Source organism: Myotis lucifugus, unplaced genomic scaffold, assembly GCF_000147115.1.
Source record: "Myotis lucifugus unplaced genomic scaffold, Myoluc2.0 scaffold_2, whole genome shotgun sequence".
Classification (NCBI taxonomy): Eukaryota; Metazoa; Chordata; class Mammalia; order Chiroptera; family Vespertilionidae; genus Myotis; species Myotis lucifugus.
Genome location: NW_005871050.1, coordinates 13,985,389 through 13,997,694, shown reverse-complemented (window position 1 = coordinate 13,997,694; position 12,306 = coordinate 13,985,389). Strand labels below are relative to the sequence as shown.

Below are 12,306 nucleotides of genomic sequence, written 5' to 3'. Positions count from 1 at the left end.
AACACCGGAGTTTGCTGCCGCAAACAACCACTTCAAAAATACAACTAAAAGACGGAACGGACATCACCCAGAACCACAGGAAGGCTGGCTGAGGAGAGACTCTACAACTAGAAGGAAAGACAACGCAGAGGAGGCTCAGTGTGGAAAATACAAAGGTACCGAGGTGCGCGCGAAAGCGGGCTGGTGGCTGAGGGCGCGGTTGTCGTTTTCGGTCGGGAGTGAGTCTCAGACTCTGGGCTCCAGATCCGGGCGAGTCTCTAGGGACTCAGACTCAAACGGGAGAAGCGGGATTATCCGGCATCAGTTGGAACCTGAGGGCAGCTTTCTCTCCGAGGTTTGCAGCGGCTGCCGGGGTTCTGAGAAGCAGAGCCTCTGGGAACGGGACTGAGAGCGGCCATAACTGCTCCCTCCGCCCGCCCTGTTGATCCCGCCCCGCCCAAGCCCTGTGCAGAGCCATTTGCCGGATCGCCTCAGGCAAAGGCTAGATTAGCACCTCCCAGAGGACAGAAGTTTTCCACACAGCTGATTCTCGCAGCCAGTCAGCCTGGTGGTCAAATCCCTCTAGTATTAACTACAACAATCTGGGCTTAACTAGAACAAGACTGTGCACAAAGACCACAAGGGGGTGCACCAAGAAGGCATAAAAAATGCGGAGACAAAAAAACATGACAGAAATGGAGGATATGGAGCTAAAAATCGCAATTTTGAGGATTTGCAAAAAACTCGAGGAGAGCCTCACAAAAACTAATGAGACCCTCGATGCTACGATAAAGAAACTAGAAATTAAGCATACACGGACTGAAATAAAGAATATTATACCCAATAGCAGACCAGAGGAGCGCAAGAATCAAGTCAAAGATTTGAAATACGAAGAAGCAAAAAACACCCAACCAGAAAAGCAAAATGAAAAAAGAATCCGAAAATACGAAGATAGTGTAAGGAGCCTCTGGGACAGCTTCAAGCGCACTAATATCAGAATAATAGGGGTGCCAGAAGATGAGAGACAGCAAGATATTGAAAACCTATTTGAAGAAATAATGGCAGAAAACTTCCCCCACCTGGTGAAAGAAATGGACTTACAGGTCCAAGAAGCGAAGAGAACCCCAAACAAAAGGAATCCAAAGAGGACCACACCAAGACACATCATCATTAAAATGCCAAGAGCAAAAGACAAAGAGAGAATCTTAAAAGCAGCAAGAGAAAGAGACTCAATTACCTACAAGGGAATACCCTTACGACTGTCAGCTGATTTCTCAACAGAAACTTTGCAGGCCAGAAGGGAATGGCAAGAAATATTCAAAGTACTGAATACCAAGAACCTACAACCAAGATTACTTTATCCAGCAAAGCTATCATTCAGAATTGAAGGTCAGATAAAGAGCTTCACAGATAAGGAAAAGCTAAAGGACTTCATCACCACTAAACCAGTATTATACGAAATGCTGAAAGGTTTCCTTTAAGAAGAGGAAGAAGAAAAAGGTAAAGATACAAATTGTGAACAACAAACATGCATCTATCAACAAGTGAATCTAAGAATCAAGTGAATAAATAATCTGATGTACAGAATGAACTGGAGATTACAATGAATCAGGGACATAGAAGGGGAATGGACTGACTATTCTTGGGGGGGGGGGAAGGGGAATGGGAGATGCGGGAAGAGAATGGACAAAAATCATGCACCTATGGATGAGGACAGTGGGTGGGGAGTGAGGGCGGAGGGTGGGGCGGGAACTGGGAGAAGGGGAGTTATGGGAAAAAAAGAGGAACAAATGTAATCAGAACAATAAAAATTTAATTAAAAAAAAAAGAAATTAAGCACACACTAACTGAAATAAAGAATAATTTACAGCCCTGGTTTGGCTAAGTGGATAAAGCGTCAGCCTGCAGACTGAAGGGTCCTGGGTTCGATTTCAGTCAAAGGCACATGCCCAGGTTGCAGGCTCAATCCCCAGTGGGGGGGGGGGGTGCAGGAGGCAGCCGATCAATGATTCTCTCTCATCATTGATGTTTCTCTCTCTCTCTCTCTCCCTCTCCCTTTCTCTCTGAAATCAATAAAAATACATTTAAAAATATAATTTACAGGGTTTCAACAGTAGATGATTCCAAGAATCAAATCGATTTGGAATATGAGGAAGTAAAAAACACCCAGTTAGAATAGCAAAAAGAAAAAAGAATCCAAAAATATGAAGATAGTGTAAGGAGCCTCTGGGACAACTTCAAGCTTACCAACATTCACATTATGGAGGTGGCAGAAGGAGAAGAGAGAGAGCAAAATATTGAAAACCTACCGGAAGAAATGACAGAAAACTTCCCCTACCTGGTGAAAGAAATAGACTTACAAGTCAAAAAAGCACAGAGTCCCAAACAAGAGAAACCCAAAGAGGCCCACACCAAGATACATCATAATTAAAATGCCAAGGATTAAAAACAGAGAGAATCTTAAAAGCAGCAAGAGAAAAACAGATACCTACAAGGGAGTGCCCATACGACTGTCAGCTGATTTCTCAACAGAAACTTTGCAGGCCAGAATGGAGTGGCAAGAAATATTCAGTGATGAACAGCAAGTACCTACAACCAAGATTACCCTACCCAGCAAAGCTATCATTTAGAATTGAAGATCAGATAAAGAGCTTCATAAACAAGAAAAAGCTAACAGAATTCATCACCACCAAACCAGTATTATATGAAATGTTGAAGGGTATTCTTTCAGAAGTGGAAGAAGAAGAAAAAGATAAAAAATATGAACAATAAAATAGCAATAAATACATATCTATTAACAACTGAATTTAGAAATCAAGATTAAAGAACAAGAAATATAATGAACAAAATAAACTGGTGAATAAAATAAAATCAGAGGCATGGAAACATGGAACACACTGACAAATCTCAGAGGAAAGTGAGGAGGGAGGCGGGAAGAGATTAACCAAAGATCTTACCTATGGACACAGAAAATAGGGTGGTGAAGGTCTGGAGGGGGACAGGGCAGGAACGGGTGGAGGGGTGGCAATGGGGGGGGGGGGATATCTGTAATACTCTCAACAATAAAGACTTAAAAAGCTTAAAAAAAAACTATCCCCAGAAAAGCACAAAAAAAATCATACAAAGGAGATTACCTATCCTAACAGAAAGAGACTAGAAGCTTAAGGCAGCACAAGGGAAATTTGCACTAATATCAAAAAGCTCCAGGTCCTATCTCAATAATGCTTATTATTAAAGGTGTTCTCAACTGGACAGAGGATTTTATTTAAATAAGTTTAAAATCCAGCCCAGCAGAATAATACACCACTTGTAAAAATTCAAACTTAACTACTGGTTTACAATAAACACCCTAACACCCTTACAATTTCAGAGCTCATCTTTCAAGTCAAATACCAAACCACCATGAAAAGCATATAGACTGAATCTAACTTAAATCCTATCCTATATAATAAAAGCCTAATATGCTAAGTATCTGACTGTTCATTGGAACATCTGACCAGTTGCTATGATGCACACTGACCACCAGGGGATAGAAGCTCCAACCAGTAGGTTAGCTTGCTGCTCGGGTCTGACCAATTGGGACTGGGCGAGATGGGCCAGACACACCCTGGAGCCCTCCTGTGGTCCCTCCCCGACCCTGATGGCACACCAGTGGAGTCCCTCAGCCTGGCCTGCACCCTCTCACAATCCAGAACCCCTCGCAGGATGTCAGAGAGCTGGTTTTGACCAGATCCCTGCAGACCAGGTCAAGGGACCCCACCGGTGCATGGTCCTCTAGTTCTCTAATAAACAGCCTGACCAGTGTGGCTCAGTGGTTGAGTGTCAACCTATGAACCAGGAGGTCATGGTCTGATTCCCGATCACGGCATATGTCCAGGTTGCGGGCTTCATCCCCAATGTGGGGTGTGCAGGAGGCAGCCAATCAATGATTCTCTCTCATCACTGATGTTTCTATCTCTCCCACCCCCTTTCTCTATGAAATCAATATTTTTTTAATTATCTAATAAATAAGTGAAACAGATGCCCAGCCAGGGTGGCTCAGTGGTTGAGCATAGACCCATAAATCATGAGGTCACAGTGTGACTCCTGGTCAGGGCACATGCCTGGGTTGTGGGCTAGAACCCCAGTAGGGGCATGCAGAAGGCAGCAGATCAATGATTTTCTCTCATTATTGATGTTTCTATCTCTCTCTCCCTCTCACTTCCTCCCTCTGAAATCAATAAAAACATATTTTTAAAAAAGAGTAAAACAGAATAATCACATAAAGATTAGGAAAAAATCTAGTTAACGTATTCTAAAACCAGTAAACACATGAAAATTGGCATCAAGTGAACATTAGAGCTATGCAGCCTCAATTTAAAATAATTAAATTCTCAATTAAAAAATATAATTTCTAAACATAACCACAAACAAAAGAAAATGCTTTGATATGCTATATTGGGAGAAAAATATTCCTGGTCAAATTATTTTTTATAGTACCCATTTAAATAAACTATATCTTGATTTCATTACAATGCTAGGTTTTGTGTGTGTGTGTGTGTGTGTGTGTATGTGTGTGTTTGCCCTCCCATCTTACATAACATTTTTTGCTTTACTCACAACCAGACAAAAAGATTAAAATATCTTTATTTGTCTAGCAACAATGACTTACCAACATTACCTTAAAGCATTTCATTTTTGAAATGCAAATTATACACTTCAAAGATGTTTGTATCAAATGCAAAAGAAATAGACAATTATTACATTAAAAAGCATATACATACTTACACTAATGTCATTAAAAACATTAGATGCCTGTTCATGCTTTAGGTTCCCTTTAATGACATGGTACGATAATTCATAGAGAACTTGCTGGAAATCTGTTGACCATAAAAGAAAGAATGTAAGTACACAGAATGTAAGAAAAGCAGAATCTCTGAGGAAGACCTATATATTTCCTACTTTTCAGATTTATCATAAACATCAACAATAAGAAAAAGTATACTTCTAATGCTTTAGCATATTTTTTCCTTTTATTTTCACAAAAACACAATACTAAAAGAGTAGGAAAAAGTTAATGTTGGCTCCACTACTATAACATAATTACTGCTTGATAATTTCCTTCCAATCTTTTTCTATATGTCTATATATTTTACATATTTGCATTTACAGTGCTCATCATTTCGTATTCTGATATCCCCCCACTTTTAAAAGCATTTTATCATGCTATCCAAAGCCTCTAAAATTATTTTCATTTTCAGTGACTTCACAGAATGCCAGTAAGTGTATATAAACTAAATTAACCATTCCTCTCAGAAGCAAATTTCACAGATTTTTTAAAAACACTAGGTATATCTGCTACTAATGGCGGATTTTGTAATCAAAGAAAACACAATAGTTTCAAGAGAAACATCAAAAGTGCTTTATTCAAAGTAATGTCCATCGCTAGCTACACATTTCCCCCATCTTTCAGGTAATTTGTGAATATCATCCCAATAGAACTTTTCTTGTTTTGAGGCAAACCATTCAGAGACCCAATTTTCCACTTCTTCCTACATTTTGAAGTGCTGCTCAGAAAGTGCGTGTGCCATATATCGGAACAAGTGGTAATCTGAAGGAGCAAGGTCTGGTGAATACAGGGGGTGGGTTAATACTTCCCAGAAAGACCTTTTAACGTGTCTTTAACTGGTTTTGAAGTGTATGATGGTGCATTATCATGAAGCAAAATTACTTTGCCGTGTCTTCTGGCCCATTCTGGTCGTTTCACGATCAAAGAGTGGTTCAAATTGATTATTTGTTGTCTGTAGCGATCAGTATTAATGGTTTCACCTGGTTTTAGAAGCTCATAATACACCACACCTTCCTGATCCCACCAAACGCAGAGCATTGTCTTCTTTCCGAAGCAATTCCAGGGGTCCTCAAACTACGGCCCGCGGGCCACATGCAAATACAAATATTGTATTTGTTCCCGTTTTGTTTTTTTACTTCAAAATAAGATATGTGCAGTGTGCATAGGAATTTGTTCATAGTTTTTTTTTTAAACTATAGTCCGGCCCTCCAACGGTCTGAGGGACAGTGAACTGACCCTGTTTAAAAAGTTTGAGGACCCCTGAATTAGGCCTTGCGTCGATGTTGATGGTTAACCTGGATCAACCCATGATTTTGTGCATTTGGGATTCTCAAAATAAATCCACTTTTCATCGCCAGTCACAATTCCATGCAAAAAAGACTTTCCTTCGTGCCGTTGAAGCAACAGCTTACTGATGACTTTTCGGTTTTCCACTTGTCTTTTGTTCAGTTGATGTGGCACCCATTTTCCTTCCTTTAAAATCTTTCCCATTACTTGTAAATGATTGGAAATTGTTTGCTGAGAAAAGTTTAATCTTTCTGAAAGTTGTTTTTTAGTTTGACACACATCTTCATCCAATAATGCTTGTAATTGTTGGTCTTCAAACTTTTTTGGTTGACCTGGACGTTCGTTGTCTTTCACATCGAAATCATCACTTTTAAAACGTTTAAACCAGTGTTCACAAGTATCTTGAGATGGAGCATGTTCACCATAAGCTTCCCGAAGTATACGATAACTTTCAGCAACACTTTACTTCAAAATAAAGTAATGAGCCCTAACCGGTTTGGCTCAGTGGATAGAGCATCGGCCTGCGGACTCAAGGGTCCCGGGTTCGATTCCAGTCAAGGGCATGTGCCTTGGTTGCAGGCACATCCCCAGTGGGGAGTGTGCAGGAGGCAGCTGATTGATGTTTCTCTCTCATCGATGTTTCTAACTCTCTATCCCTCTCCCTTCCTCTCTGTAAAAAAATCAATAAAATCTATTAAAATAAATAAATAAGTAAAAAAAAATAATGAATTAAAACTTCCCACAAATGCTCTTTTTGTGGCACGAAATTCGACATTTTTAAGAGTAAAAATATCTATGATGTCAACACCTTCAGCAAATTTGACATATGAAGTTTTGAAGCTTGTTGTCAATACAACAAATAGCATACATCTCAAAGCGCATATATATTAACATATGTGTAACTCCATCAATTGAAAAAAATCCGCATTATGAACTGGTTCACCTAGTATATTCAAATTATTGTCAATTCAATCTCAGGACTGCACTGACAACAGGTAAGGAACAGAAGTAAATATAAAATTGAGTTTTATCCATACCCTACTATCAGAAATTTCTCCCCAAACCTAAATCTCTTTTTCCTATTTCCATCAGAATTTAAACTAAAATAATTGCATACGTACATACATACATAAAACAACAGTTCTATGATAACTGTCAACCACAAGAAGTCTCACTCACTAGTAATTAGCATAGCCCCCTTTCCTAAAGAAAAACATTTGGGGGGGAAGTTAATGGGCAAGTGAATACCTCCTCCTTCCAGCTATCTTTTTTTTCTTGAGTCCCATATACTAAAAACTTTATTTCCTTCCTCTCATTAAAAGCAGGGAAACCAGGAGCTCTAAAAATATTAATGTAAAACAAAGTCAATTTATAATCTCCTTTTGAAGGGAATCAAAACTCTTTCGAGGCAAAATTGCAAGGAATAAATCAAATATTTAGCCCTGGCCAGTTTTGCTCAGTGGTTAGAATGTCAGCCTGTACATCAAAGGGCCATGAGTTCGATTCCCATCAAGGGCACATATGTCAGTTGCAGTCTAGATCCCCAGTTGCATGTGGGAGGCAACAAATCAATGTGTCTCTTTCACATCGATGTTTCTCTCTCCCTCCCACTATCCCCCCCTCTCTTCTACTCTATCTAAAAGCAACAGAAAAATATCCTCAGTTAAGAATTTAAAAAAAATAATAATCAAATATTTAAAAAGCTTCTCCTTTGGTCTGACTACTGGTCACAAAAAAGGAATATAATAGAAATAAAAACTTTTATCAATCCCCCTTTAAACAATGAAAATATTATTTTATAATGAAATAAAACTGCACATTAAGTTATTTGTTAAAGAAATATAACCAGATTATCCTAATTCCTTGTGAAGACATATTTAAATATATTTACCTTTTATTAAACATATTTACTTTTTATTATATATAGTCTACCTTTTGCACAAATATGGTTTCATTGTGCTTATAATAAACGATATAAAAACTAAAATGCAAAGAAAAATTTTCTATTTATTAGTATGGTAGGATTATGGGGTCAATTTCAGCTTTCACTTTCTACTAATAAAATGTTTTCACAACAAATAATACTCATTTAAAGTTACCTAGATAGTTAAATTATTTTTAAAAAGCAATCACTCTTACAAGGACAAAACAGCTGAGCATACACCAAATTCCCATAAGAATATGGGCTCATGGGGCTGAGGGAGATCTAATCTTAATCACAGAAGATTAAAATAGAAAGCAAATAGCCCAGGTCATTTTTCTGATATTAAGTTACATAAAAACAATCACAATGTAATCCAAAAGTAGCAAAAAATGGTCCCAAATTCACAAGTTATTTAAATGCCCATTTAAGTGGTTAGGAACTCCTATTGTATTTTATCTATAGAAACAGTAAGTGGTGCCTTACTACTACCAGGTTAGCCCCAACAAAGTCCTGCAAAACCTACACTAAAGTTGAAAAACTACATTTACAATGGGGAGGAAAACTTACAACTCTTACACTAAAAACAATAAGTAAAAGACTTAAGAATAGCCACAAGTAAAAGGGACTTCTATTAGATGTTAATTGTGGGATTTGAACAATGAAGACACCAGTTCTTGGTTATGTGGAGTTATCACTAGAACAAGTCATGTTTATCAGCCATCATTATAATGTTATTTTACTGGGGGAAGGGACTTATAAAAAGAACAAGGTGGCCGAAACCGGTTTGGCTCAGTGGATAGAGCGTCAGCCTGCGGACTGAAAGGTCCCAGGTTCGATTCCGGTCAAGGGCATGTATCTTGGTTGTGGGCACATCCCCAGTGGGAGATGTGCAGGAGGCAGCAGCTGATCAATGTTTCTAACTCTCTATCTCTCTCCCTTCCTCTCTGTAAAAAATCAATAAAATATATTTTTTAAAAAAAAGAAAAGAACAAGGTGAAGTAGTGTGTGCAAGGGAAACTGCCTGCCTGAAATGAAATCATTCAAGGGAGGGGTTAGGGGAAAGGGCAGAGGAAAACACTACACACACTCAATCCCCTCAGATCAGCGGTTCTCAACCTGTGGGACGCCTAAGACCATCGGAAAACACATATAATTACATATTGTTTTTGTGATTAATCACTATGCTTTAATTATGTTCAATTTGTAACAATGAAATTGGGGGTCACCACAACATGAGGAACTGTATTAAAGGGTCGCAGCATTAGGAAGGTTGAGAACCACTGCCTTAGATAGACCAAAAGAAACTCTGAAGAAATTACATTCAGTTTCCTGCATGGACTACCTACTGGGGCACTCAAACCACAGCTTGATTGTTGGCATATAGCAGCCAGAGTGTGTATGTGTTAAGAAAGCAGGCAATGGCAAGCAAAAGAAGCACCAGCCGAAACCGGTTTGGCTCAGTGGATAGAGCATCGGCCTGCGGACTAAAGGGTCCCAGGTTCGATTCCGGTCAAGGGCATGTACCTGGGTTGCGGGCACATCCCCAGTGGGGGATGTGCAGGAGGCAGCTGATCGATGTTTCTCTCATCAATGTTTCTAGCTCTCTATCTCTCTCCCTTCCTCTCTGTAAAAAATCAATAAAATATATTTTTAAAAAAAGAAGCACCAGCAAATTAAGTCAATGAGATGCTCATAACTGTTTCTGGTTTTAATCGTGAATCAGAACAGCCATGCAAATTAACAATATCTGTGTGTGTGTGTGTGTGTGTGTTTTAATATGTTTTTATTGACCTTTTTAGAGAGAGGAAGGGGGGGAGGATAAAGATATAAAAACATGGATGAGAGGAAAACATCATCCATCCGCTGCCTCCTGCACTCCCCCTGCTAGGGATGGAGCCCGTAAACAGGGCATGTGCCCTGACCCAGAATCAAACCAGTGACCTCTTGGTTCATGGGTCAACACTCAACCACTAAGCGACACAGGCCAGGCACTGACAGTTATTAAAGATCCACACAGCCCCCATTTAAAACTAAAAGAGTGGAGTCTGCTCCGCACTCGGAACTGCCACCATGGCTGCCTACAAGCTGGTGCTTATCCGGCATGGCGAGAGCGCGTGGAACCTGGAGAACCACTTCAGTGGCTGGTACAACACAGACCTGAGCCCGGCTGCTGCGAGATGCCGGCTTTGAGTTTGACATCTGCTTCACCTCAGTGCAGAAGAGAGCAATTTGGACCTTCTGGGCGGTGCTGGATGCCATTGACCAAATGTGGCAGCCTGTAGTGAGGACCTGGCATCTCAATGAGTGGCACTATGGGGGTCTGACTGGTCTTAACAAAGCAGAAACTGCTGCCAAGCATGGCAAGGCCCAAGTAAAGATCTGGAGGCGCTCTTATGATATCCCATCACCACCAATGGAGCCCGACCATCCCTTCTACAGCAACATCAGTAAGGATCGCAGGTATGCAGACCTCACTGAAGATCAGCTACCCTCCTGTGAGAGTCTGAAGGACACTATTGCCAGAGCTCTGCCCTTTTGGAATGAAGAAATTGTGCCCCAAATTAAGGAGGGGAAACAGGTACTGATTGCAGCCCATGGCAACAGCCTTCGGGGCATTGTCAAACATCTGGAAGGTCTTTCTGAAGAGGCTATCATGGAGCTGAACCTGCTGACTGGTATTCCCACTGTCTATGAATTAGACAAGAACTTCAAGCCCATCAAGCCCATGCAGTTCCTGAGGGATGAAGAGACCATGCGCAAAGCCATGGAGGCTGTGGCTGCCCAGGGCAAGGCCAAGAAGTGAAGGCGAGCAGGCAGACGACTTTCCCAAGGACATCCTCTCTCCCATCCCATTCCTCTGCATCTCTTCTGTGTACATGTCACACTGACCACATCTGTAGGCATCTTAGGTTGTAGCTGCAGATGGGGACTGGTGGCTCCCAATTTTGTGTTAGCCATTTTGTCTCCTGCACCCACTCCCTTCATGCAATCTAGTCAGAATGGCCCTTCTGGGGCATGGGTCCCCAGTCTAAGCCAAGGGAGACTCTTATCTAAGAGAGTCCAGAGGTAATAACTCTTGGTTTTTTGCTAGTGTTTTGTTTATTACTAAGGACCTGCTTGAAAGTAGGGGGATAGGGAGGAGCCATGTTAAGGCGTGACCAATGAGAGGCAAGAGAGCCCTAGCCTGTTTGTGTTCCTGAGAGCAGTCCTGTGCTATGCTGCAGTCAGGTGAACTGACTGGGGGCTCTAGTCATTCCAGTGGAAGATGAATGCCTGGTGATTCAAACAAACATTTCCTCCTTGACCCCAGAAAAGCTGGCTCCAGAAGATTGGGATCAACCCTGAATGTTTACGTGTTGCATTTACTTTTACCAAAAAAAAAAAGCATATCTACATAAAATACAAAACAAAAACCCTTCTGGGGTTTTTACTGACGGTTGAACTATTCCCACATGTGGTCATCATAAAATAAGCCATTCCTCACACCAAGGTGGGATGAGCTCCTTGACTTGTAGGAGTTATCCTGCTGTGTTTTAGAATCCCTCCCCGGCATTGTTATTATAGTCTCATGGCATTGAAATGTCTCTTGATCATGTCCAGGTGTGTCTTTTACTGTGTGAATTCTGAATCATGTTCCAGTTGCTTGGCCCTGCCACGTGGGCCCAGTAAGCATTTTGAGCATAACTACCAAGTCTTTTTCAGATCAGTATAATAAAGGAGTGATGTGCAAATAAATAAATAAATAAATAAAACTAAAAGAGTAATCAGCCTGTGTTATGCTAGTTACACTTTTTATAAAAATTCTTTCTCTTACCCACTTAGGGTTTCAATCGCAAACACGATGAAGTTAACAGAAGTTAAAATTTTGTTTTAAACAGGAGAAGAAAATAAAATTTAGTATCTAAGTGCTTTTAGAAAGGAGTCTTTTTTTACTTTCTTACACTTCTAGCAGTCAATTGATTTATTCAAAAAACAAGGCATTATATCAACCTCAGAAATCTTTATGAAAAAAAAATTTTAAAGAAATCTTTATGGCACAGAGCGATGGCGGCGGCTCCTTCAGGCAGCTGAAGGGGAATTTAGGCCCGGAAGATCCGAGTCCATCCATGGTGGGGAGAGGGCAAGCGTGTTCGGCAGGAGCCACAGCTGGGGCAGCGCTTGGACTGTCCCACCCGCCCCTATTGTGGCTCTGGGAGCGGCTGGGTGACTGGAAAGCGATGGTGAAAGCAGGCCGTGAGGGGGGCGGAGCCGGCAGCCCACCCGCAGTAGTGGCAGCGGCGGCGCCGCC

General features: G+C 40.8%; 1 protein-coding gene and 1 pseudogene across 17 annotated transcripts in view; one reads left to right on the top strand and one right to left on the bottom strand.

Annotated features, from left to right (window-relative positions):
* The window catches only part of THOC2 (THO complex 2), a 125,231-nt gene that overhangs the window by 93,841 nt on the left and 19,084 nt on the right, over positions 1–12,306 (bottom strand). For 15 of the 17 annotated variants that reach the window (XR_002830524.1, XR_002830521.1, XR_001348936.2 and 12 more), the window contains exon 3: positions 4,747–4,838. Coding sequence is in view for 11 of the 17 variants with exons in the window: in XM_014458799.2 (XP_014314285.2) it covers positions 4,747–4,838 (92 nt within the window). In the remaining 6 variants the exon portion in view is untranslated. Of the gene's footprint in view, positions 1–4,746; positions 4,839–12,306 lie in introns of those variants that run through there. The other 2 variants (XM_023758220.1, XM_023758226.1) reach the window with 2 other exon arrangements.
* Positions 10,066–11,402, top strand: LOC102438043 (annotated as a pseudogene).